We start from the raw sequence: 24,753 nt of genomic DNA, 5'->3' as shown, positions 1-24,753 counted from the left end.
TGATGGAGACACCCTGCTGCAACATTCATTTATTACAGTGATCACACTTAGCTTTGCCATCGTTCTTCAGCACATGCAGCCTTTGAGCACCACATACTTGAGTTTGTCCAGTGTGTAGTTTGGATCCTCCAGTTGTTCAGAGAGCAGCTTGACTCCTGAATCTCCTGGATGATTGTAGCTCAGATCCAGCTCTCTCAGGTGTGAGGGGTTTGAAGTCAGAGCTGAAGACAGAAAACCACAGCCTTCCTCTGTCACCATACAGCCAGACAATCTACAAACACAGCAATAGTCCACATCACACAGTTGGACAATCACACATCTCTTTGTGTTGTGAAGATGCTGACTGCTGTTTCTGCTCATGTCAACAGCAGTGATGAACACACACATCCTGATCAGCTCTCCTTATTGATCCAGCCCTCGCATCAGCAAACACACACACACACTCACACACTCAACAAGGACTCGACATCATCTGTAGAAGTGTACAGAGCAAAGACATTGTTCATAATACACCACATCAAGCTGTAAAGTCTGCTGTGAGGAGGAAGAAGACACACTTGATCATCTTAAAGTCATGTATTAAGTGCTGCTATTCAATGATCCTCCACATAGTTGGATTGTTTTTGTCATGTGAGGGACATTCAACAACACTGATTCAGGATTATTTGTAATGATCAATAGTGATGAGTAAAGTAACACTGTAGGGTCATATTAGGGTATTAAACATTCCCATTCAAAGCTTGAAGGTAAACAAACAACGGCTTATCATAAGCATCTTATCGATAATTATTTATACGGTTGGCATTAAAGTTGTCAGGGTTTTGCCCTTTGTCATTTTAGCTTTTCCTGTAATGCTTTTTTTTGTCCACTAGATGTCGTCATTTAGTAGTTTTCTATTTGGTATCCGTAATCATTGTCATTGATTTTCACATGTGCCTTGTTTAGTTTCTTGTATTTAAGTAGCCTCAGTTTCATCTGTACTTTGCTCAGTTATTGTGGATTCAAGCCTGTCAACCACTGTGAGTTACTTTTTGTAAAGCCTCTTAATTATAACTCTAAGCTCTTTAATGACTTATATCTTTTGTGTTTGTTGAGTTCAACTGTTCAGGTGTTTTTTGCCTACTTTTTGAGTTTTGTATTTTTGGATATTGGAGGACTCTGTTTTTTGCCTCTCTTTACTTTTATCACTTATTGAAGATTTTTTTGTCAATAATAAATTTCCACTGAGAAGCAAGTTGCCTTTCTTCGTCTGGGTTCTTCATCTCCCAGTAGCTCAGTAGGGAAGTCATTCACCTCTCATGCCAGAGACCCGGGTTCTATCCCCGATCCTGACAGAATAACTGAGCCAACAACATGGAGCCAGAATGCCCCAGTTCTCAGGAGCTACTTGCCACAGTGGCTCAACATGGGTCAACCGTCCAACGCCATGAGAATGTCCTAGTACAGCAAGAGGCCCTGATGGCCAAACACTCTCAGGTACTTTCTGAACTAATGACTACTGTTCGCCAACTTTTTGACAGATTGCCAACCTGCACAACTCCAGCCTCCATTACCACCCCAGCACCTATGTCAGAATCTCGAGCACCCTCTCCCATGATGGAACCTCGTCTACCTCCACCACGACACTTTTCAGGTGATCCTAGTGCGTGTGATGGTTTCCTAACCCAATGTTCTCTCACCTTTGAATTGCAGCCTTCATCTTTTCCATCAGATCGGGCCCAAATTGCCTATGTGATCACACTGTTGTCCGGTAAGGCCCTTTCCTGGGCCACTGCAGTATGGAAGGCTAAATCACCCTTTTGCTCAAGCTACATGGCGTTTGAACAGGAGTTTAAGCGAGTCTTTGACCATCCCCTTAGTGACCGGCAAGCCTCTAAAAAACTCCTCACCCTTCGACAAGGGACTGGCAGTGTGGCAGAATATGCTATTCAATTTCGAACAGTGGCTGCAGGGAGTGGCTGGAATGATGAAGCTCTTATGGTCTGCTTTCAGAACGGGTTATCTGAGATTATTCAAGATGATTTGGCTACCAGGGAACCTGCCCTAGATCTCGAGTCCCTAATAGACCAAGCAATTAAACTGGATAATCGACTGAGGGAGAGACATCTTTATCGCGCCACTGTTTCCACCGAAGGGTTCACTCCAACCTCCTCTTCCCCAGTACTGTTACACCAAGACAATCCCGAGCCAATGCAGTTGGGCAGAACTCGCCTTTCTCCTACGGAGAGGGACCGCCGCATGAGAGAGCGGTGTTGCCTCTATTGTGGTCTGTCTGATCATTTTCGCTCCACCTGTCCCCAGCTTTCGGGAAACGCTCAGTCCCGTACAGGCAGGGAAGGACTGTAACGGGAGTTACCTACAGCACCTCACCTTCCAAATGTGGTTTGTTCCTCCCCATCACCCTCACTTGGGCAGACCAAAGATCCCAACTTCAAGCCTTTATTGACTCTGGTGCTGCAGGAAACTTCATGGACATCACCCTGGCAAAAGACCTCAATATTCCCATTGACTCTCTTCCAGAACCACTGTCAGTCACAGCACTGTCACAGCACTGGATGGCAGACCATTAGCTCCAGGAGAGGTTACTCACCTTACTTCTCACTTGTCTCTTTCCATCTACCAACATGAAGAGAAGCTCTGTTTCCACCTCATACAGTCACCTGAGTTTCCAGTTATCCTCGGACATCCCTGGCTTTTGCAGCATAACCCCCACATTGACTGGGTAAGTGGAACCCTTCTGGACTGGAGTCCTACCTGTCAAAACACCTGTTTGAATCTGAAACCTCTGAACCCCATTTTCGAGTCTCGAGAACCCGTGGATCTGTCCCAAGTTCCAGCCCAGTACCACCACCTCAAAGCTGTCTTTAGCAAGAAGAGAGCTACCTCCTTACCGCCCCACCGTCCATATGATTGCGCCATCGAGCTACTTCCAGACTCCTGCCCCCCAAGAGGCAGTATTTTTTCCTTGTCCCTTCCTGAGCGTACTGCCATGGAAAGTTATATCGAGGAATCCCTCGCAGCAGGAATCATCCGACAATCCACCTCTCCTGCAGGCGCAGGGTTTTTCTTTGTTGGAAAAAAGGATGGTGGTCTGCGCCCATGCATAGATTACAGGGGGCTTAATAAAATCACCATCCGCAACCGCTATCCCTTGCCACTCATGTCCACTGCTTTTGAGATCCTACAAGAGGCTTCTATTTTCACTAAACTTGATCTGCGCAATGCTTACCACCTTGTGCGCATCAAACAGGGAGATGAGTGGAAGACCGCTTTCAACACGCCCACAGGGCACTATGAATATCTAGTGATGCCCTTTGGTCTTACCAATGCTCCTGCAGTGTTTCAAGCCCTCATCAATGATGTTCTTCGAGACATGCTGAATAAGTTTGTATTTGTCTACCTAGATGACATCCTTATTTTCTCAAGCTCCCTCCAAGAACATATATTTCACGTCCGCAAGGTCCTCCAACGTCTTCTTAACAACCACCTATATGTTAAACCCGAGAAATGCCAGTTCCATGTAACCCAAGTCAAATTCCTTGGATTTATCATCAAGCCCGGACAAATCCAGATGGATCCGCAAAAGATCCAAGCTATGGTGGACTGGCCTTCCCCCTCATCGGTCAAAGAGGTGCAACGATTCCTTGGTTTTGCCAATTTTTATAGGAAATTCATTCTGAATTTCAGTACTGTGGCAGCCCCATTATCCGCCCTCACCAAGGAGAATGGTGCTGGGTTTCATTGGGGACCCGAAGCTGAAGAGGCTTTTATCAAGCTAAAAAAGCGCTTCACATCAGCCCCTATCCTCCTCATTCCGAACCCTGACAAACCTTTCATGGTGGAGGTTGATGCTTCCGATGTGGGCATTGGAGCAGTGTTGTCTCAGAGAGGTGAGGATAACAAACTTCACCCATGCGCATTCCTCTCTCATCGTTTAACTCCCACTGAGAGAAACTACCACGTGGGTGATAGGGAGTTACTGGCAGTGAAGCTAGCTCTCGAGGAATGGAGACACTGGCTTGAGGGAGCCAAACACCCCTTTCAAGTTCTCACTGACCATAAAAATCTTGAATATGTTCAGCAGGCGAAGCGACTCAACCCCCGACAAGCCAGGTGGTCCTTATTTTTCAACCGTTTTCATTTTACTCTCACCTACCGCCCTGGTTCAAAAAACCTAAAACCAGACGCCTTGTCCCGAGCATATGCAAAATCCATTATTGAAGACTGCAAGAAATCTATTGTCCCCAGCTCTAAGATCATTGCCCCCATTAGGTGGGATCTGGAGGGTCTTGTAAGGAAAGCCCAAACTAAAGATCCCGACCCAGGTGGAGGTCCTACTGACAGTCTGTATGTCCCCAAAGTTGTTCGCTCCAAAGTCCTCCAATGGGGACATTCATCACAACTTACTTGCCACCCAGGGTCTGTCCGCACTCTCGAGTTTCTGCAGAGACGGTTCTGGTGGCCAACCATTAAAAGAGATGTCACCATGTACGTCAAAGCATGCCCCACCTGCAACCAGAACAAAAGTTCCCATTGTGCACCTCAGGGACTTCTGCATCCACTTTCCATACCCCACAGGCCCTGGTCACATATATCCATGGACTTTATCACAGGACTTCCTTCATCCCAGGGAAACACCACTATATTAGTCATCGTGGACAGATTTTCCAAAGCTGCAAGATTCATTCCCCTGTCCAAACTCCCCACTGCTAAAGAGACAGCTGAATTAGTCATCAACCATGTGTTTCGAGTCTTTGGTATTCCCCTGGATGTTGTCTCTGATCGAGGACCTCAATTCTCCTCCAGATTCTGGCAAGCCTTTTGTCAATCCATAGGGGCCACTGCAAGTCTATCTTCAGGTTTCCACCCTGAGTCGAATGGTCAAACTGAGAGACTTAATCAGGACCTTGAGACCACACTGAGATGTATGGCTGCTAATAACCCTACTGCATGGTCTCGCTTCATCATATGGGCCGAATATGCGCATAACACCCTCCGTTCTTCGGCAACTGGTATGTCCCCTTTCGAGTGCCAATTTGGTTTTCCCCCGCCACTATTTCCTGAACAGGAAGTTGAAGTTGCAGTTCCCTCAGCTCTCCAGTTCGTTAGACGCTGTCGTCAAACCTGGAGAAAGGCCCGTCTTAAGCTCCTCAAGGTTTCTCAACAATACAAACATCAGGCTAACCGCAGACGCAGGCCAGCTCCAACTCTTCGTCCTGGCCAAAGAGTTTGGCTGTCAACCAGGAATATTCCCCTTCGAGTGGATTCAAGAAAACTTTCCCAAAAGTTCATCGGCCCTTTTAAAATTGCCAGGAAAGTAAACCCAGTCACTTATAAACTATACTTACCCAAATCCTTAAAAATAAACCCTACCTTTCATGTTTCATTACTTAAACCAGTTCTTTCTTCTCCTTTCTCTGTGACAGAAAAACCTCCCCCTCCTCGTTCTTTTGGAGGCCAACCAGTCTACACAGTCCGCCGGATTCTGGATGTACGCCAAGTTCGTAGAACCCGGCAGTATCTTGTAGACTGGGAAGGTTACGGCCCTGAGGAGCGTTCCTGGGTTCCTGCCAAGGACATTTTGGACCCTAAGTTAATTCAAGACTTTCACAAGTCCCACAAGTCAAGTCCCTAGGCAAGAACGTCAGGAGCCGTTCCTAGAGGGGGGGGCCCTGTCAGGGTTTTGCCCTTTGTCATTTTAGCTTTTCCTGTAATGCTTTTTTTTGTCCACTAGATGTCGTCATTTAGTAGTTTTCTATTTGGTATCCGTAATCATTGTCATTGATTTTCACATGTGCCTTGTTTAGTTTCTTGTATTTAAGTAGCCTCAGTTTCATCTGTACTTTGCTCAGTTATTGTGGATTCAAGCCTGTCAACCACTGTGAGTTACTTTTTGTAAAGCCTCTTAATTATAACTCTAAGCTCTTTAATGACTTATATCTTTTGTGTTTGTTGAGTTCAACTGTTCAGGTGTTTTTTGCCTACTTTTTGAGTTTTGTATTTTTGGATATTGGAGGACTCTGTTTTTTGCCTCTCTTTACTTTTATCACTTATTGAAGATTTTTTTGTCAATAATAAATTTCCACTGAGAAGCAAGTTGCCTTTCTTCGTCTGGGTTCTTCATCTCCCAGTAGCTCAGTAGGGAAGTCATTCACCTCTCATGCCAGAGACCCGGGTTCTATCCCCGATCCTGACAAAAGTGAACATATAAACGTCATCTGACTAATTTCTAGCAGCTAAATGTGTCTGGAAAAATATTCAAAGGCTTTTATTCTCATAAACCACGCGGACGTGAATGCGTCTGATTGTTCTGATTGGCTAAAGCAGACGTCTCACTTCAGCACGTTCTAGACGTGCACGCCCTCTTTCCAGCAATCTTCCTTCTATGGACCATCTCGTTGCAAAGAAACAAGCTCAGGGCTCCCATTGATTTAGCGGTACTGATGGTATAATATGTTATATTGTTGGAGCAATGTGTTAATAAAGTTATTACTTCCTAATGTTATAATAGCATTGTAATGTTGGAGCAATGTGCTAATAAAGTTCCATATGAGTACACAGTGGATTCACATTGACCGGTCCGCAGTTAGAAAAAGGTTGTGGACCACTGGTTTAGATAATATTAAGAGTGTCGTGAGACTTTTATATGTTTAGAAGAAACTGCAAACTGAACAAACAGCAGAGCATGTCTAAACTTCACCAGGACACAACAGATATAAATATAAAAATATAAATAAATAATTCAGAGGTAATTCATTATAAAGATCATTAAAATAAACTGATTCCTTTAACTTTAAGTCACATTTGGGTATATTGGAAAAAAAGAAGCTCTGAAAGTGCAACATTTCATAATAGACTAAGTAAAGCTTTTAAATATATTTATAGATAAACATACATTATTAAAGCTATGATTAAAATCACAAACCTGTAAATGTTTTGTTTTTTTCTTCTGTCAATCCACTGAATGGGGCTTCACATCAGGTAACCCAATATGAAACTGTATCTGTTGAGTGGAGAATCATTTACCTCAGTGTGTCCAGTTTACAGTGTTGACTCTTCAGTCCATCAGAGAGAAGCTTCACTCCTGAATCCTGCAGGTCATTGATACTCAGGTCCAGCTCTCTCAGCACACAGTTTGAGGATTGTAGAGCTGAAGACAAACTCTCACAGCACTGAACAGTGAGATTACAGCCCTGTAGTCTGTGTAGAGGACAGTAAAAGACACTGTATTATAGTGTGTGAGTGTGATGTAATTATTGAAGTGTCTATAATGAGTGATTTCTCCTCATAGGGAAAAGGAAAAGACTCCTTTGACTATTCAGAGTTGATTTGATGGTCACATGGAGGAAGATCAAACACTTGTATTTTATTATTACATAAACTTTATAAAGAGAAGATCTCTGACCAAAATGAGTCGGCCAGACAGATTTATTTATTGCTATTTCTGTTCTTATATTTCTGATATTTCAAATCCATTCAGATCCTCATATTTGTTAAAGAAAGCAAAACTCTCATATAATATTAACAGACAGAAAATATGACTTTACAAACTGTATTGCAAATAAATCACATCAACATCTTCATATTAGTCAATAATATTCCTGAAATGAATATAAAACTGACTGAATATAACTTTACACACATTAACATCAGTAAATAAAGAGACTCAGTGATGGGCTGAACATCTGCAGAAACACAGCTCATTTAGAGACGCCCCAAAAACACCAAAGAACACCAATCAATGATCATTTCAGCAGAAATGACACTAAAGAGCAATATTATATCTGATATAAACAGGGTTTCTCATATTTGACTTCACATTAAATATGAAATATTCACAATAAATAAACAGAAATAAAATACATCACAGCATATGCTCATTACCTCATCAGACTTTACTGCATTTCACAATGGAAAAGTCATTTGTGGCAGCATTTATTTGATGGAAATGTTTTTATTTTACCTCAGTGTGTCCAGTTTACAGTGTTGACTCTTCAGTCCATCAGAGAGCTTCTTCACTCCTGAATCCTGCAGGTCATTGTTACTCAGGTCCAGCTCTCTCAGCACACAGTTTGAGGATTGTAGAGCTGAAGACAAACTCTCACAGGACTAAACAGTGAGTTCACAGCTCTGTAGTCTGTGTAGAGGACAAAGAGCAACACAATCAGCAGTGAGAAATGAGCAGTGTTGAGTGTCCATGAGTTCAGTCTACAGTGATAAAAGCAACACTGGAAATAAACTATATATATATATATACTGCTCAAACAATAAAGGGAACACTAAAATAACACATCCTAGATCTGAATGAATGAAATATTCTTATTAAATACTTTGCTCTTTACACAGTTGAATGTGCTGACAACAAAATCACACAGACATGATCACTGGAAATCAAATGTATTAACCCATGGAGGACTGGATTAGGAGTCACACTCAAAGCTGTACTGAACTGCAGGAATTGCTGACACACTCCAGACTAGGGATGCACAATATATCGGCGCCTATATCGTTATCGGCCGATAAACGCTATTTTTTAAATTATTGTAATCGATCCGATGTCTTAATTATGCCGATATATTTAAGCCGATAAATTGCGTAATTGTACAGACCTGCGTGTCGCGCTCGCGTGGGCGGAACTTGTTCAGACTTGTCCAGTGCACTATAATGGAGCTCTCCTCACACTGTTTATTCCTTCAAAGTCCGTCCTTTCTTCACGTGGCATTGCTGTGCGTTAATAACTCAGTAAGTAACCCCGTTCCTCATCATTGTAGATATGCTTGATTGAGTGTCATTGTGTATTTTGCTTTAAATCGCCTCAGGAAAAATATTACATGTGTAAATCTTTCCTGCTCTGTCTCTTTGTTGTGTTAGAGATATCAGGGGAGATTCACTTATTACTCCAGGGCCGAATAATGTTAGTTTCGGGGTGAACTCTTTTCGTTGCAGCTGGTGAATTAAAGAGGACACATGTAACTTGGTCCAAAATATTTATTACTTTCCGTGTGGTACAACAAATAAGCCACCAAAGAGGAAACATCACAGAAAATGGTCTCATTGCGAAAAAAACACTCCTCTTTTCTCTCTCCTGTCTCACTCACACCACAAACTGCAGCCCAGTCCCGTTGAAGGACCCGCACATTTTACAACACGTGTAAACATAACGGTTGTTTGTAATCTGATTATTTGTTATTTTCAACGCGTTGCTGGTCATGTGTTGTTGATGTAAGACAGTATTCAGATTGATCGGAATATTCATATTGATTATAACGAGCTCGCGTGAAAGCTGTCACCGCACACACACACACGCACACACACTGTAGCACCGTAGCACGGGGGAGAGGTGAGAGAGGTGAATCCAGTCAAAGGGGCTCTTAACTAGCCGCTCATTCTGTCTTTATATTCTGCTCTGTGTTTGTCATAAAGTCTGCTCAATGCAGGTTTTGTATCAAATCTGACTCTGATGGCGACTCTGCCTCTACAGTTGAGTAAAACTCTCAGCGGTTTATCATAAACTTTTCATCCATCATTTTCCCGCGATTGACAGCAAGAACGAGCACAGAAGCGTTGTCTGATTGACAAGCAGCACCTACATGTGACATGTCAAAACGCCAAATAGGATGAATCTGTGCTGCATTTTCTAAACGTACTCTCTGTATTTAGCTGTTGGCTTGTACGGTGGCTCTGAGCTGTCAAAACACCTCTGATAAAGGCTTTTTCGGACATGCCATATTTGTAGATGTGTACATCACTGTAACATGTTTTATTCATGACCATTTGAGCTGGTTTCAGTCCTTAGCTCTTTCATTTTCATCTTATTTAAATATATTTAACTTGCTTGTTAATTAAATACCATTTTGTTATTTAAACTATTATTTTTTATGCAACAATCAACTTGCATGTTAATTTGCTATGAAGAAAAGGAAATCATTTTTTGCGTGCTGATTTATGTGAAATCGTGAATATAGGTCTATAATCACCTTGCAATTTTGAAGTTATAGCTTTTTTTGCTTTGAGTATAGACTGTTCAGTTCATAAGAGCAGTTCAATCTTTTATGAACTTTGCTGTATAAAAATATAACATCCATTCATTCATTTTCTTGTAGGCTTTCTTGTAGGCTTAGTCCCTTTCCGGGACCCCTCAATCCGGGGTCGCCACAGCGGAATGAACCGCCAACTTATCCAGCAAGATTTTACGCAGCAGATGCCCTTCCAGCTGCAACCCATCTCTGAGAAAAAAAAAAAAAAAAAATATATATATATATATATATATATATATATATATATATATATATATATATATATATATATATATATATAACAATTTAAAATCTGTATAATTATCTGCCTATATATATCGCTATCGGTCCCCATGTCTGAATAATTATCGGTATCGGCCAAAAAATCCATATCGGTGCATCCCTACTCCGGACACATGAACATTTTCAGAACACGAATATTTATTTCATTTAAATTATACTATTTATTTATTGATTTAATCTACATTAAACTAAACTAAAGCTGTATTTCCCCATTTATATGACTGTACTGAATTATTGAACAGATTATTAATAACTAATCAGAGAGCATTTTACTGAGCTCAGTGTAAAGTTTAGTGTTTAGGCCTACAGTAAATGTAATATTAGAGGCATGTCTGCGGCGAGACGGCAATACTGTGTCTAAAATTACACTATTTCTCTGATCAGAAAACAAACACAATTATCCAAGAGCAACACTGTGTTAGATTTGAGCAAATACACATCAACAAATGTCCTATTCAGCTGGAGGAGCACAGGGATTTACAGGGATTTGAGTTATTTTCCAGGATAAACTGTAAAGCAAATGAAGTAGATTATTAAATAAGTACAAATGTTGTTTGTGTGAGTAAAAAGTCAAAAAAAAGTTTGTTAAATACGTTTAGAAATGCTGAAATAAATGAGCAAATAAGGAAACAGAACACTGCCGCCGCGTCCCCATGCAGTAATATGGTGTATCAGCGATCTCACAGGGGGACGATATGGCCAGCTAAAGATTTTCTGTTAAAGCAGGGCAGTGATTCACTAAACTGATCTGAGTCTTCAGTGCAGACTGATGTGTGTCTTCTGTGATCAATCAATGAATACTCACAGAGCTCTTCTGCAGTTTCTCACAGCTGCTATCAGTCTCCGTCTTCCCTCATATGATGTGTTGAATTTATTAAAGTCTAACTCATCCAGCGGCTCCTCTGACATCTCAATCATGTAGGAGATTGCTGAGCAGTGAGCAGGAGAGAGTTCCTCCTCTGAGTGTTTGTCTGATTTCACAAACTCCTGAATCTCTCTGGCCAGAGTCTGATCTTTCACCTCCAGCAGACAGAGGAACAGATTGATGGATCTTTCAGCTGAGAGACGGTCATCTCCCTTGACCTGGTCTTCATTTCTCTTCATTATTAAGTCAATTTCGTCTACATACAGCCTAGAGGGTTTTTCTGTTTGGACTGTTTGGTTTTTCTTGATCTTGTCTTTAATGTACTGTGTGATTCTCCTGATGTTCTCTGAGCTCTCCTCTGTGTGTGTCAGCAGATCCTGGAAGAGTCTCTGATTGGACTCCAGTGAGACGCCCAGCAGGAACCGCAAGAACAGATCCAGATGACCATTACTACTCCTGACAGCTTTATCTACTGCTGAACTGAGCAGAACATACAGAGACTCCTCAGAGCTGGACTGTAGATGTTGATCATATGAATATCCTCTGTCATAAATCACCCTCAGCTGTTCTCTGTTCTCTGTTAAATGGCAGTAAAACACAAAGAAAGCAGCCAGAAACTCCTGAAAGCTGAGATGGATGAAGCTGTAGACTTTCCTCTGATGAATCACAGATTCCTCCTTGAAGATCTCAGTGCAGATCCCAGAATACACTGAGGCGTCAGTGACGTCTATGCCGATCTCAATCAGGTCCTCCTCATAGAACATCACATTGCCCTTCATCAGCTGTCTGAAAGCCACTTCAGCAAGTTTGAGGATCACTCCTCTGTTGGACTGCAGGAGTTTCTCTGGATCTCTCTCTTCATACTTCTGCTTCCTCATGTTGATCTGAATCAGCAGGAAGTGGATGTACATCTCAGTCAGAGTTTGAGGGATTTCTGCACTCACATCTTCTTCCAGGAGCTTCTGAAGCACAGTGGAGGAGATCCAGCAGAAGACGGGTATGTGGCACATGATCTGGAGGCTTCTTGCTCTTCTGATGTGGGAGATGACTCTGCTGGCTTGATGCTCGTCGCTGATTCTCTTCCTGAAATATTCCTCCTTCTGAGGCTCAGTGAATCCCTGAATCTCTGTCAGACGCTTGATGTATCTGGAGGGGATCTGATGGGCTGCTGCTGGTCTGGAGGTGATCCAGATGAGAGCAGAGGGAAGCAGATCTCCTTTCAGGAGGCTCCGCATCAACACAGCCACTGATGAAGATTCAGTCACAGCACAAACTTTCTGTCTATCTGAAAAGTTGAGTGTGATTCTGCTTTCATCCAGACCATCAAAGATGAACACAACTCTACACTGCTCATAAATCTTGGGCTCCAGATCTTCAAGTTCAGGATGAAAGTCCAGCAGAAGTCTGTGAAGACTGTACTGATGATCTCTGATCAAGTTCAGCTCTCGAAATGGAAGCACAAACATGAAATCTACATCCTGATGGTCTTTTCCCTCGGCCCAGTCCAGAATGAACTTCTGCACAGAGATGGTTTTCCCGATTCCAGCGATGCCTTTAGTGAGAACAGTCTTGATCTGGGCTTTCTCCTTCTCGATCTTCTCATGTCCTGCTCCAGCTGAGGCTTTAAAGATGTCATTGCAGTAGACTGGAGTGTGTTGTGAGGGTTTTGTTCTGGCTCTTTTCTCCATCTGTAAAACCTCATGTTCTTCATTCACTCCTTCACTCTCTCCTTCTATGTTGTAGAGCTGTGTGTAGATCCTGTTCAGGAGGGTTTGAGTCTCTCCATGGTTGATTCCCTCAAATAATCTCTCATACTTGTTCTTCATGCTGGTTTTGTGCTGCTCTTTGACTCTCTGAAGTTCATCATGTTCTGGTTGGAGTGAATCCTGCTGCAGGTGTCCAGTCTGATCATCTCCATCCACACTGCAGGATCAACAACAACACAAAGAACCAATGAGTGCAAGTGTAAAGATCATCTAGTGAAGCCATGTGTGTTCTCTATGACAAGCTGAGACACAATTTACAGACTTAATTAGATCACATCTACGGCTCAAAATGCTGTAAACATTTAATAGTACTTGTCATTTATTAAATCTAACACTTTAATCTTTTGATATCCTTCATTCACAATGATGCTGGATGCTCACTGAAGACATTTAAAATCTTGTAGGATGAAAATGTGAGAGAGCACAAGTGTAACACTGCCGGTCCTACACCACCCAACCCGCTCCGAGCTGGGATCCAACCGGCAACCTTCCGCATGGGAGTCGGTTGCTCTATGAAGGAGGCTAAAGACCATGACCTCTAGTATTTGTCACTAGAGCACCTTTAGAGGTCAGGAGTGATGTTTACCTGCACAGCACTTACTCGCTGGCCTCTGTTACAATAAAGACTGTGTGGTGTGTTTGTCTCAGAGAACTTGTTCATTCATCTTGTCTAAAATCTTTCTCTTGATTATCCACACTTTGCTGACTTTTGTAAAAGCCTGTAAACTCACTCTACTAACTCTAACAGTTTGAGTGTTAATACTTTATTAGTACTTCACTAATGATCAGATGTGAGTGTGTGGACATTTAGTTTTAAAGTCTCCTGTAAATGTAATACTTGTTTTTCTGATCTTCTAGAAACACAGGATCATATAAATGCTTCAGTGTAATCATGTGTGTGTAGAGATGATCTACCTGACAGCAGGTCGTGTGTTTTCATTCTTAAATGTTATTGGTGGATCCATAGACATGTCACTCTTCATAGACACACAGCTGGGCTCTGCTTCTGCTCTCTTCTGATGAACTGAGCTAAAACAGAGAAGATTAAAGTTGAGCGCTGCACACACTGCACAAACCTGATATTAATCATTCTTCATTTACAAAAACACTTAAATTAATTCCCTTTATATTTGAACAGAAACTGTCTGAATGTGGAAAATATCAGCAAACACAGATCAAGGCTCATTTCTAGTAGAGAAAGTCCAGCAGCAATGCAGCACTATTAGAGCAGATTAGAGCTGAAACTAATCATCAAATCACTGAATGAAGTCCACAGTGTAGGTGTGGGAGGAGCTTAATCATGCAGGCGTGTCAATCATCATCACATGACTATATAAGCAGCAGTATAAACTGCACTGTGTCAGCTGACTGTTATTCCTGCCTCCAGCAGCTCCTCTTACCCTCCTCCTCATCACTCAGTCTTCAGAAGGTCACTCATTGGGGGTTTGTCTGCAGAGTTCCAGTCCAAACTTTAAGGACAGCAAGACAAGTTCATTTACCATCATCTATCATGACTGAATGAGCAGCAGAACTCGAGAAATATCAATTCTAGAAACCAAATGTGTTGATCAGCAGCATCTATGAGGCCAACACAACATGATGATGACTGCGCTTCAGTGAAAACAGACTCAGATCAGAGGAATGGCTGATCAATACAGCACAGAAACAGCAGGGGAAAGTGTGCAGGAAAAGCCCTTTATGGCAGGAGATCGGGAACACTTTAGTTTAGCTCACAATTCATACTATTAACTACCGGCTTATTATCTGTGTAATGTGAACATATGAACTGCTCATTAGTAGTCATACAGTATGATCTTATTGTGGATCCCTAACCCTACCCAAAACCTAAACCCACCTTCTACCTCACTAACTATTAATAAAGCGCTGATTGGTTTGTTAACACCATCAATTGTGGCCTGAAGTGTAAAGCGGAGATCTTCAAGCATCCTGCAGAGCTCAGATACAACATCTAACATCTGAAACCCAACAGATCCACAACACTAATTACCTGATTCATTTATTATAAAAATACTCATCAGTTGCAGATATTAAAGAGATGATCTACCTGACAGCAGGTCCTGTGTTTTCACTCTTAAGATTTACTGGGTGATCCATGGACGCATCACTCTTCATAGACACACAGCTGGGCTCTGCTTCTGCTCTCTTCCTATGAACTGAACTAAAACAGAAAAGATTAAAGTTCAGCGCTGCACACACTGGAGTCAACACACCAGATTTATTCAAGTGGTGCTCGCTGCAGAGCCATTTGAGGAGAGCTGAGCTCCAGCAAGGGGGAGCTTAAGCTTGAGCTCCACCTTTTTTGCACTTCTTCTACGAGTGATGTCACTGGGGGTAGGGTTAGGGGTGGGGTTGGTGTATGCATTAAAACAGCTTACAGGAGGAGGAGCAACAGCTCATGCTCCCCCTTGCTGGAGCTCAGCTCTCCTCAAATGGCTCTGCAGCGAGCACCCTCTCACTGTTTAAACAGCACTTTATGATACTTTTCATAATTATTGTATAAAAATCTTGCTGGCTGTGTGTTAAATATTCAGACAAACTAAAAACACAACTAACAGAGAGTAAATATAATATCCTGTAGAAAATAATCATATGAAATGTCAAGTGTAGGTCTAATACCTGCATCCTGCTAACAAATCCTGCTCTTCGGGGGTGTGTGTGTCCTCCATGGACCTGAAGAGTTTGATCTCCAGCAGAAACTCTAGAAGAAACTAATGAATAATCACAGATCTCCAGTCATTGATCAGGTTTCATAATTCAGCTGAATGCAGGAATAGATCAGCAGCTGAGACACTAAAATCCAGAAGCTCATCACGAGTAAACTAATGAAGAATCACAGCGTCATCCGTTTGATTATAATAACAGCATATACACATTCACATAAAGCTTACAGGTTTTGTCAAGACATCAAAGATTTAAAGCTGTTCTCTGTTAGTAGATGATGAATTCTGGTTGTTTAAAACTGCAACACAACAACTACTTTCACTTTCGTTTCTGAAGGGCGGTGTTGTGCCAAAAACTGTGACCGGGGGGCGCTGTTCCGCGAAATATTCACTCGGGAACGCCCTTGGCCGCTTATGCACGCGACTGTAAACGCGCAGACACTAAAATCAAGCGATCCGCGTCGAGCGGTGCTGTAAAGCGTGTTTTAAATGCGGGATTCAGCAGACATCATCATAGGAAATATATTGGAGAACTTTGATTTACTGAACAGCGACTCCAGATCACAGATTTAATCTCAACTGCGTCACATCAGGAGTTTAGTAATACACCCGCACAAACACTCTGAACAGAGCAGACAGGGACATGCGGGGGTTACATTCAATCACACGACATGCAGGAGGATACATGCGGGACTTTAAATGAAGCAGTGTAAACGGACGCGAGGCGGACTGTAAACACGACACACACCGCTTCTTCTTCTGCCCGTGTGTTGAGTCAGAGAGCAGAGGAAAGCTGCACACCGCCACCTGCTGTACTGGAGAGAGTAACATCAGTCCTCCTCCAACATTAGAGATATTATGAAGCATATAACTGACAAGCACACAGGATTATATGATAACATAACATATGTAACAATCATACAAAACTGAGAGATGCAGAACACACAGTAAACAAAAGAAAATCACACATATGAGGGCCCTGCTGAAAAATCCAGCTTCAACCAGCCTAGGCTGGTTGGCTGGTTTTAGCTGGTCGACCAGGCTGGTTTTAGAGGGGTTTTGACCACTTCCAGGCTGGTTTCCAGCCATTTCCAGCCTGGTCTTAGCTGGTCAGGCTGGGAGATGACCAGCTAAAACCAGCTTGAGCAGCCAAGACCAGCTATATCCAGCTTAAACCAGGCTGGTCAAGCTGGTTTTAGCTGGATTTGGCAGGTCATTTTCCAGCCTGACCAGCTAAGATCAGGCTGGAAATGGCTGGAAATGGCCAAAACCCCTCTAAAACCAGCCTGGTCAACCAGCTAAAACCAGCCAACCAGCCTAGGATGGTTTAAGCTGGATTTTTCAACAGGGGGATCTATCATATTTAAATGATTAGATTGTACAGATAATTGTCTTCATTATCAGATAGGTTTTTAAAGCTGTCTTGTTTTTTTAATTGAGGTCAACGAATTATAAAAGGTTTGTAAATCTCTACAGAACAAATTAAAGGAGGGAGTAAGAGACTTTGTTTTTTGTAAAAATGATCAACTTCAGAGCATTATCAAGCACATCATAGCCAGATTTACAACTCAGAAGAAGAATCATGCACTCCTCAAAATTAATTATGCTGTAAAATGAATCAGAAATCAACCCTGAAACCTGTTTCCAGAAATCATCAGAGAATGTACAAGTAGATGTAGAAGACTTTCAGGCTCAGTGTTACAGCAAGAGCATTGTGCTGAAATGTCTGATTAAATGTATTAGTTTTTTAGGGTTGCTTACACACTAAAATTAAAAGTAGTACACTATTAGCAAAACCTTACACACAAGTATCAAAACATCAGCCCATATTTGCACAACTATAAGCACATTGTCAGCCTCACACTTGTTGCAAAACTCTACACACAGTGATTTGCAAAACACTAAACACACTTAACATACATTACACTCTAAAATCTATCATGAAGTCACTTCCTTGCAATACCAAAGCACGGACTGTCAAATTACTGCACCGTCCAACCAATTGGTTCAACACAGTCGTCAGGTGTGCAAACACTTGTTAGATTAATTGTAGACACATCAATCAGGTGTTTAAGCACTATAAAATGCCAGTTTCAATGAAAACCATCTGGTCTCAATATCAACTCTGGCACACACCATAAAAAAAAAACATATTCAAATGAAGCAAATTTATAGAGTGCCTTTCGAGCACAATTTTGAAAGGGTGAAAAGACTGCGGCATGAGTATACAGAGGTATGTATTCACTTTAGCAGTGTGATCTTGCATACTGTCTTATATTCTTTTACTGTACTGTAATACTAGGTCTACACTGAACTACACAATTTTGCCTGACACTGTTCTTCAGGTAGTTTTACGAATGGATGGAGAGGAGATCCAGCATGAGTTCATTTACGTAGATGATGGTGTGTTCAACCTGACGAGAACACAAAGTAGAAGAAATCATTGGCCACAGGGCTATAGTCAATGTCCCAGTGCAACGTGGGGGAAATATACAGTAACACTCTGTGCAGCCATTACAAAGAATGGGGTCCTCCACTGCCATGCCCATATGGGCCCTTACAACACCGCACATATACTTACATTCTGGGACCAATTGCACAACATAACAGCAGCAAATCAAATCGATCATACGCAATACATTGTTGTCTGGGACAATGTGTCTTTCCATCGTTCTGCTCTGGTTCAGCACTGGTTTCAGCAACATCCACATTTCACTGTCCTATATCTTCCAGCATATCTCCATTCCTCAACCCTATAGAAGAGTTTTTCTCGGCATAGTGGTGGATGGTATATGATCTCCGTCTTCAGGCTGAGGTACCCCTCATACAAGCCATGGAGGAGGCCTGTGACCAAATGGAGGTAGCAGCAATACAAGATTTTACATTCAAGACACTTCTTTCCAAGGTGTCTTGCTAAGGACAACATTGCAATGTTGATAATTCTCATGCCAGATTCATCTAGGCAAAGAGACAGTGTCTAACTTACAGTTCAATACGTAAAGTGACATGTTACAGTACTTTGAATCCTCATGCCAACATGTTGGACATGTTGAGGAATAAATGAGTTTATTCAGTGTGCAGCATTGCTCTTGAGTAGTGTTTGGTAAATTTACTTTATATTTGTACTTTGTTGATGGTAGCCTACTCTAATCATAAGGAAGTAGAAGTGCTAAAAGTGTTTTAGGTTTATCACAGCAGTGTGTAACTCGTGCAAACAGTGTATAGTAAATGTGAAAATGTGTGTTTCTTATGGTAAAAAAGTGTGGTTTTTAAACATAAGTCTATAGTTTTTATAAGACTGTTTAATTATGCAAAGGATCTGTAATGTTTTGCTAATTGGGTGTGTGGTTGTGCTAATTGTGTGTACTGTTTTGATAACAAGGGCCCTGTTTTGAAAATCGTGCTTAAGCAATCCAAAAAAAAACTGTAACAAAGTATGGTCTATTTTTTTTTCCGTACACAACAATGAATCATTTTTAATAGCACTGGCAAAACTACCACATACTTTTAAGGCCATAGAGACACTTTTTGTCAATTTTTAAACAATACTTTTTAGCTTTTTTACAATATTTTATTTTACTCTTGATCCTAAACTGAAATAATTTTACAAAAAAGACAAGAACACTGTCAGTAATAAAATAAAAAAAACTAATTACTTGGTTTCTGACAACAATACATTTCTCAAGGCAGTGCTTTAATAATGTTTATTTTGATAAATGTAACAGATTGCTTTGACCTGTAATGCCTGTACAATTTTGTGATGCTTTAAGACAGATCAGAATACCTCTATTATGTATAAATCACATAAATACCTCATCCAGAAACATTTCTAGCATAATTCTTTTGCCGTAAAGAAATAAAAAGTTGGTCTTCCGGCGGAGGAGGGATGGAGTAGACACGTGTTTAGGCTCGCTCCTACACTTTTTTACTTCTCATTTACTTTAAACCCCACATTTTACTCTACATTTGCTTCCAAGTGGACAACATTTTTACAGCACACAACTAAACTTCGAATCATGGCAACAAAATCAGCCAAACCGAGCAAAAACGAACCGAAAACGGAGGCGAACGGAGACGAGGGCAAGGAAGTTAGCATGTCGGCTATCGCAAAACTCCTAGAGGACCACCGAACCGCTCTCTCAGCCGACTTTAAAAACACAGTTTCTGCACTCGAAGTAAAACTAGATAAAATCCAGTCTACCGTGACAGAGCATAATTCAAAAATCGCCAGTCTTGAAACCTACGCAAATTCACTTGAGGAACGCGCACAATTTCTCGAAGCGACTTGCACAATGCTAATGGAAAGTAATTCAAAATTACTCACCAAGGTCATAGATCTTGAATCCCGTAGCCGACGCAACAACATACGGATCGTTGGACTGCTGAAGAAGATTTCTATTCTCTCTGTATGAAGTATTTTCTAAGTGTAAAGCAGTTAATTTTCTCTTCTCAAAATGTATGTAGTGTTTGCAGCAAACATGCCAGCGTGTGTTAAAAATACAGTGATATGTCTGTGTAAGATGAGAGTGCCTGCACAGAAGCAACACTAGGAGAAGGCTGAGTGACTGATTGTGTAGAATAACTTAATATGTAAAGCACTGATTATATATGTTAAATACTTCTATGAAGCTATATGTGTCAGAAGTTAGAATGAGTAACATATTATCAAGTTATTATCCTATCATGACAATTTATGTAAACGCTTAGTTCCTTTGCATAAGTTGCATCTATACTTTGCTGACATAGACCTGTAACATCTCTGCTGACATGAGCTAGTGGGCTGAGAGCCAAGAATAGCAGGACCCTTTAGACTAAAAACCTATTCAAAAATGGTCAAGAGTTAAAAAGAGACTTAGGGGTGTGTCAAATAATCCTGTATAAAAATTGTAACAAACACAGATACTTCAGAAGGTGCAGGAGAGACTTCAGAAGGTGTCCAGGAGAGACTTCAGAATGCTCTGCGGTCTGCTCTGCTCTTTCTCGGCTTTATTATGGAGAATAAAGTCTATTTTCTGATATTTAAAACCTCTGGTCTGATAATTTCTAATTGATAAGTCAAGATCTGTCCAGAAAGAAAACCACTAAATGCTGAAATAGGTATAAAACTCTATCGAAAAGTGAAAAATAGGAGCACTAATAGAAACATCTAGATACTGTAATATGCAATCTGTCCTAGACATTTCTATCTAAAGTCAATTTCAATGGAGTTAAAAAATTATAAGTAACTAAGAAGATTTAATTGAAGTTAATGTGATAATTAAAATAAATGGTTAATCAAGACAGATAAAAGAGACTTAATGTTGATAATATGATTTAGGAGTAATCAATAGGAGAAGATTTTCCAGCTAAAGTTAATATTGTATGTAAAGATATGTTCTTTTGGATGATAAATATTTCAAGTGGTTTGGTTTCTATTGAGTTAATTTTAGGTAACTACCAGAGGAGGGTAGAAACTTGTTTGTACTTGTGTAGCTTGATGAATAGCAAATACTGTATACACCAGAATGCAGAAAAAGTTAATATTTAGGGAGAAGATCTTAGGATGGACATTGTCACAATATGTGGATGATTGAATTATCTGCAACTTCACAGAGCTCTAGTTCAATTAAAAGACTTGACTGGTGACCATTGCTCCAAACAGTGAGATATGATGACTGTTTTTGGTGTTGACTAGATAGAGAATTATTTCTTAAACAAGCACAGTTGAGAAACTATGATGAGTAGATGATTGGAGATGGTAGCAAAAGCAAATTATAAAGCTGGAACAGTTATTACATTTGTGACAAACGAAGTACTTCCTAGGATTTGAAACATCAGCAAAAATAAATTTAATAAAGGGTTTGCATTCATAAAGTAATTAAAATTAAAGTTAATAAGTGATCAATAAATAAAAACATCTAAAGGAGTATGAAAAATTATGAATAAAGCAAAAGAGAGAATAATTGTATTATGCTCAATTACCAGAAATGGCTGAAAGAGATGAAGATGATCCATCAAGGCCAACGCTCAATGAAATATGTGAAAATAATAAACTTAATGGGATTAATGTGCTAACAAAGTGCATTGGTGAGTGATGGCATGGAAACTGACAGAAACAGGCATCTAACACTGCATCGAATGAACTGCTATTGGGTCGACCCTTGAAAGAAACCTTGCAAGAAACAGCATGACCCTTGCAAGAAACCACATGAAACTTTGCATAAAACCTGGCATATAATCTCACCTATAACCTTGCACATAACCTCTTGGAATGATTTGCAAAGATGTCTAATGCAGTAGGGATTTTTATGAAGAAACAAATAATTGCCATGTGCAAAGCGATATCTGTGCAGGAAACCAGAAAGGAGCCATGTGAGAGAGCAGTGATACAAGGTCCAATTGGTCTAGGTGATTGAGTCTATCTGAGGATGGTCTGGAGAGCTCAGGAGGAAAGGACCATATCTGGATGAGGGCAAATCCAACAGCTGCCAAAGTGGATGCCATTGATGAGGTACCAATGCCTCAAAGGAGCGAAAGGAAACAACTCCAGCAAGGAAAAGCTGACCGGAAACAGAGGAGCCTGAATATTCCAAAGCTCTAAGCTACGAAGTTCAACTTGTGGAAGGAGAAGTTTATCAGAACAAAGTAAAGAGTGATTCTGATAATATGCCTGAGTACCACATACAGCAGTGCCACAAGTCAAGGGATGATGAATGCACAACTGCAGATTTCAGAACTCAGACTCTTAACCACACATCTCCATCAACATCTTTTCAAAGTTTAATGAAGATGCTGATAGCTCTGAAGAAGAGAAACAAGGATGAGCAAAGATCAAGATCAACATTTGATGCTTTTTACGTTTGCATATTGATTTTGTTTGCATATTGCTTTCATGGTACCTATATATAATATCACTTCAGTATATTCTACATGAGTGTGAAAACTAGCAGCTAGCACTGAACCAACTGAATACTTATGCTTAAAACTTTATTGTCTTTGATGTGTTAAGAGAAAAACAGAGGAGATGCGCATGCGCAACGGACGGTGATGGCTGCTTAGTGAAACGCGCTCTGCTTCAGATGTCCTTTTCTTTTATAAATATTCCTACTGAGCTTTAAACTGAGGTTTTAAGTATTCGCTTTTGTTAAGAGACGTCAGAGATGGCATCCAAACGAGAATTGCTACACTCGCCCTCCAAAAAACGACCTAAAGATGACGAACGCCTTCACGACGCCATTGCCGAGATGCTCGAACAACAACTGAGCGCTATAAAGCTAAGTATGTCTGCGATCGTTCGGGAGGAAATTTCAAAGATTTCTACACGTCTTAACTCCCTGGAAAATGATGTCAAAGCGGTCGGCGACAGACTGGATTATATGCAATCCACAGTGCGCGATATTAAAAAGGTTTCGATTGCCAGCACGTCGCGTGTGGAGGAGCTACAGGAGAAGCTTTGGCTTTACGAAGACAAGGCCATACAAAATAATCTAAGATTGGTGGGTTTACCTGAAGGCGCGGAAAGCAGCAATGCAATTCAGTTCCTGCAGACCCAGATTCCTAAGTGGCTGCCGGCCTTGCAAGGGAAGGTGATCGAGATTGAACGCGCACATCGCCTGTACGTGAACGAAGATTCCTCCAGAAAGAAAGCGCGCACTTTGATTTTCAAACTTCTCCGGTACAATGACAGGCAAGCGATTCTTAAGGAAGCCAGAAATTCTTCATCCCTAAATTACGAAGGAACCAAACTATGGTTCTTTCCCGATTACAGCAAGGGCACGTCTCAAAAAAGGAAAGTCATGTCAGAAAAAAGGAAACGTCTCCAGCAGTTGGGCATTGAGTCTTTCTTGTTATACCCAGCAGTGGTGAAAGTGTTAAACGGCCGTGAGCAAATTCTCTTCAAAACACCCACAGATCTGGAGAAGTTCGTCTCATCGCTAAATGCTGACACTCCGATGGGAGAAAACCTGACGGCGCGATCAACTGACTAAATTTTGCCTCATATAAAGGGTGCTTACTACATATTTCAAGTAGGAATTTAAGTTGTATTACTGATATGGACATTTGATTAGGCGAGACACGGCTCCCTGGGTATAGCCGCGCAGTTCGAGCGCATGGCCTCGAATTTGTTTATTTTCCAGGCAGGTAAGAGAGACTGTATTCTCTCTCTACAGGCTGCCATTTATATTTTGTTTATTCTGTTTTTATTTTATTTAATCATTTCGTTGTTGTTAACAGGGTTTGCTTTTTCTTATTATATATTCAATTTGATGGTTCTCTGGGGTGACATTCTTGATTACATGTGTGCTATTTATGGGTTTAAAATGATCACTTTATCTGTTAAGTGTTTAATCTATGCGTTCTGTTATGAATGATATCAACGTGATATCGTGGAATGTCAATGGCTTGAATTCACCGGTAAAGAGAACAAAATGCCTGGATTATTTACATCGCAAGAGAGCCGATATAGCTCTCATACAAGAATCCTACTTCAGGGCCTCAGATGTTACTCGTTGTCAAAATAGACATTTTAAAATTATAGCCGCTTCATCTTACACTAGCGCTTCAAGAGGAGTGCTAATACTTCAAAATAGAAGATTCCCATTTATATTAGAGAAATCAGGGAGTGATGATCATGGGGGGATCACATATGTTTTGGGATCGTGGAATAGTTTAAAAATAGCTTTTGTTTCAGTCTATGCCCCAAATAAATTTGACACAGTTTTTTTTCCTTCGCTTACCAAGCTCCTTCTTAGCTTTGGTGACTACAATCTGGTAGTGGGTATGGATGCTAATGCAGTTGTCAATCCCTCTATTGATAAGTCTCTCTCCGCACCGTCCGCTGTACACAGTGACCAGTCTTCCCGGGCATTGAATGAGCTTATTTTGGATAATGACTTGTGTGATATCTGGAGGCTGCAGAATGAAAAATGTAGAGACTATACCTTTTATTCTTCCCGACACAAGACATTTACAAGAATAGATTACATTCTTATATCAAAATATTTAATTCAGAGTGTAAATAACATAGGTATTCTCCCCATGCTCATTTCAGACCATTCGGCAGTAATTTGTAATTTATCACCCCCTACAGGATTTCAAAAGACAAAAAGGTGGCGCTTTAACACAACTCTGCTACTGAAAGA

At 40.9% G+C, this 24,753-nt stretch overlaps 2 protein-coding genes across 2 annotated transcripts in view; both read right to left on the bottom strand.

The window, feature by feature from the left end:
* LOC137491318 (NACHT, LRR and PYD domains-containing protein 3) overlaps nucleotides 1-16,396 on the bottom strand; it is a 17,679-nt gene extending 1,283 nt beyond the window's left edge. The window contains 7 exon segments of the mRNA XM_087248484.1: nucleotides 98-271; nucleotides 7,027-7,200; nucleotides 7,964-8,137; nucleotides 11,125-13,107; nucleotides 13,866-13,979; nucleotides 15,016-15,129; nucleotides 15,588-16,396. Coding sequence (XP_087104610.1) covers nucleotides 98-271; nucleotides 7,027-7,200; nucleotides 7,964-8,137; nucleotides 11,125-13,107; nucleotides 13,866-13,979; nucleotides 15,016-15,129; nucleotides 15,588-15,637 — 2,783 coding nt within the window. The 5' untranslated portion in view covers nucleotides 15,638-16,396.
* LOC101886704 (zinc finger protein) overlaps nucleotides 1-24,753 on the bottom strand; it is an 846,922-nt gene that overhangs the window by 728,326 nt on the left and 93,843 nt on the right. The gene's annotated exons all lie outside the window — the stretch shown is intronic.

The sequence above is a fragment of the Danio rerio genome, chromosome 4, assembly GCF_052040795.2.
Source record: "Danio rerio strain M-AB ecotype USA chromosome 4, GRCz13ab, whole genome shotgun sequence".
Taxonomy (NCBI): domain Eukaryota; kingdom Metazoa; phylum Chordata; class Actinopteri; order Cypriniformes; family Danionidae; genus Danio; species Danio rerio.
The sequence above is the reverse complement of the archived record's forward strand: the minus strand, read 5'-3'. Positions and strand labels throughout refer to the sequence as shown.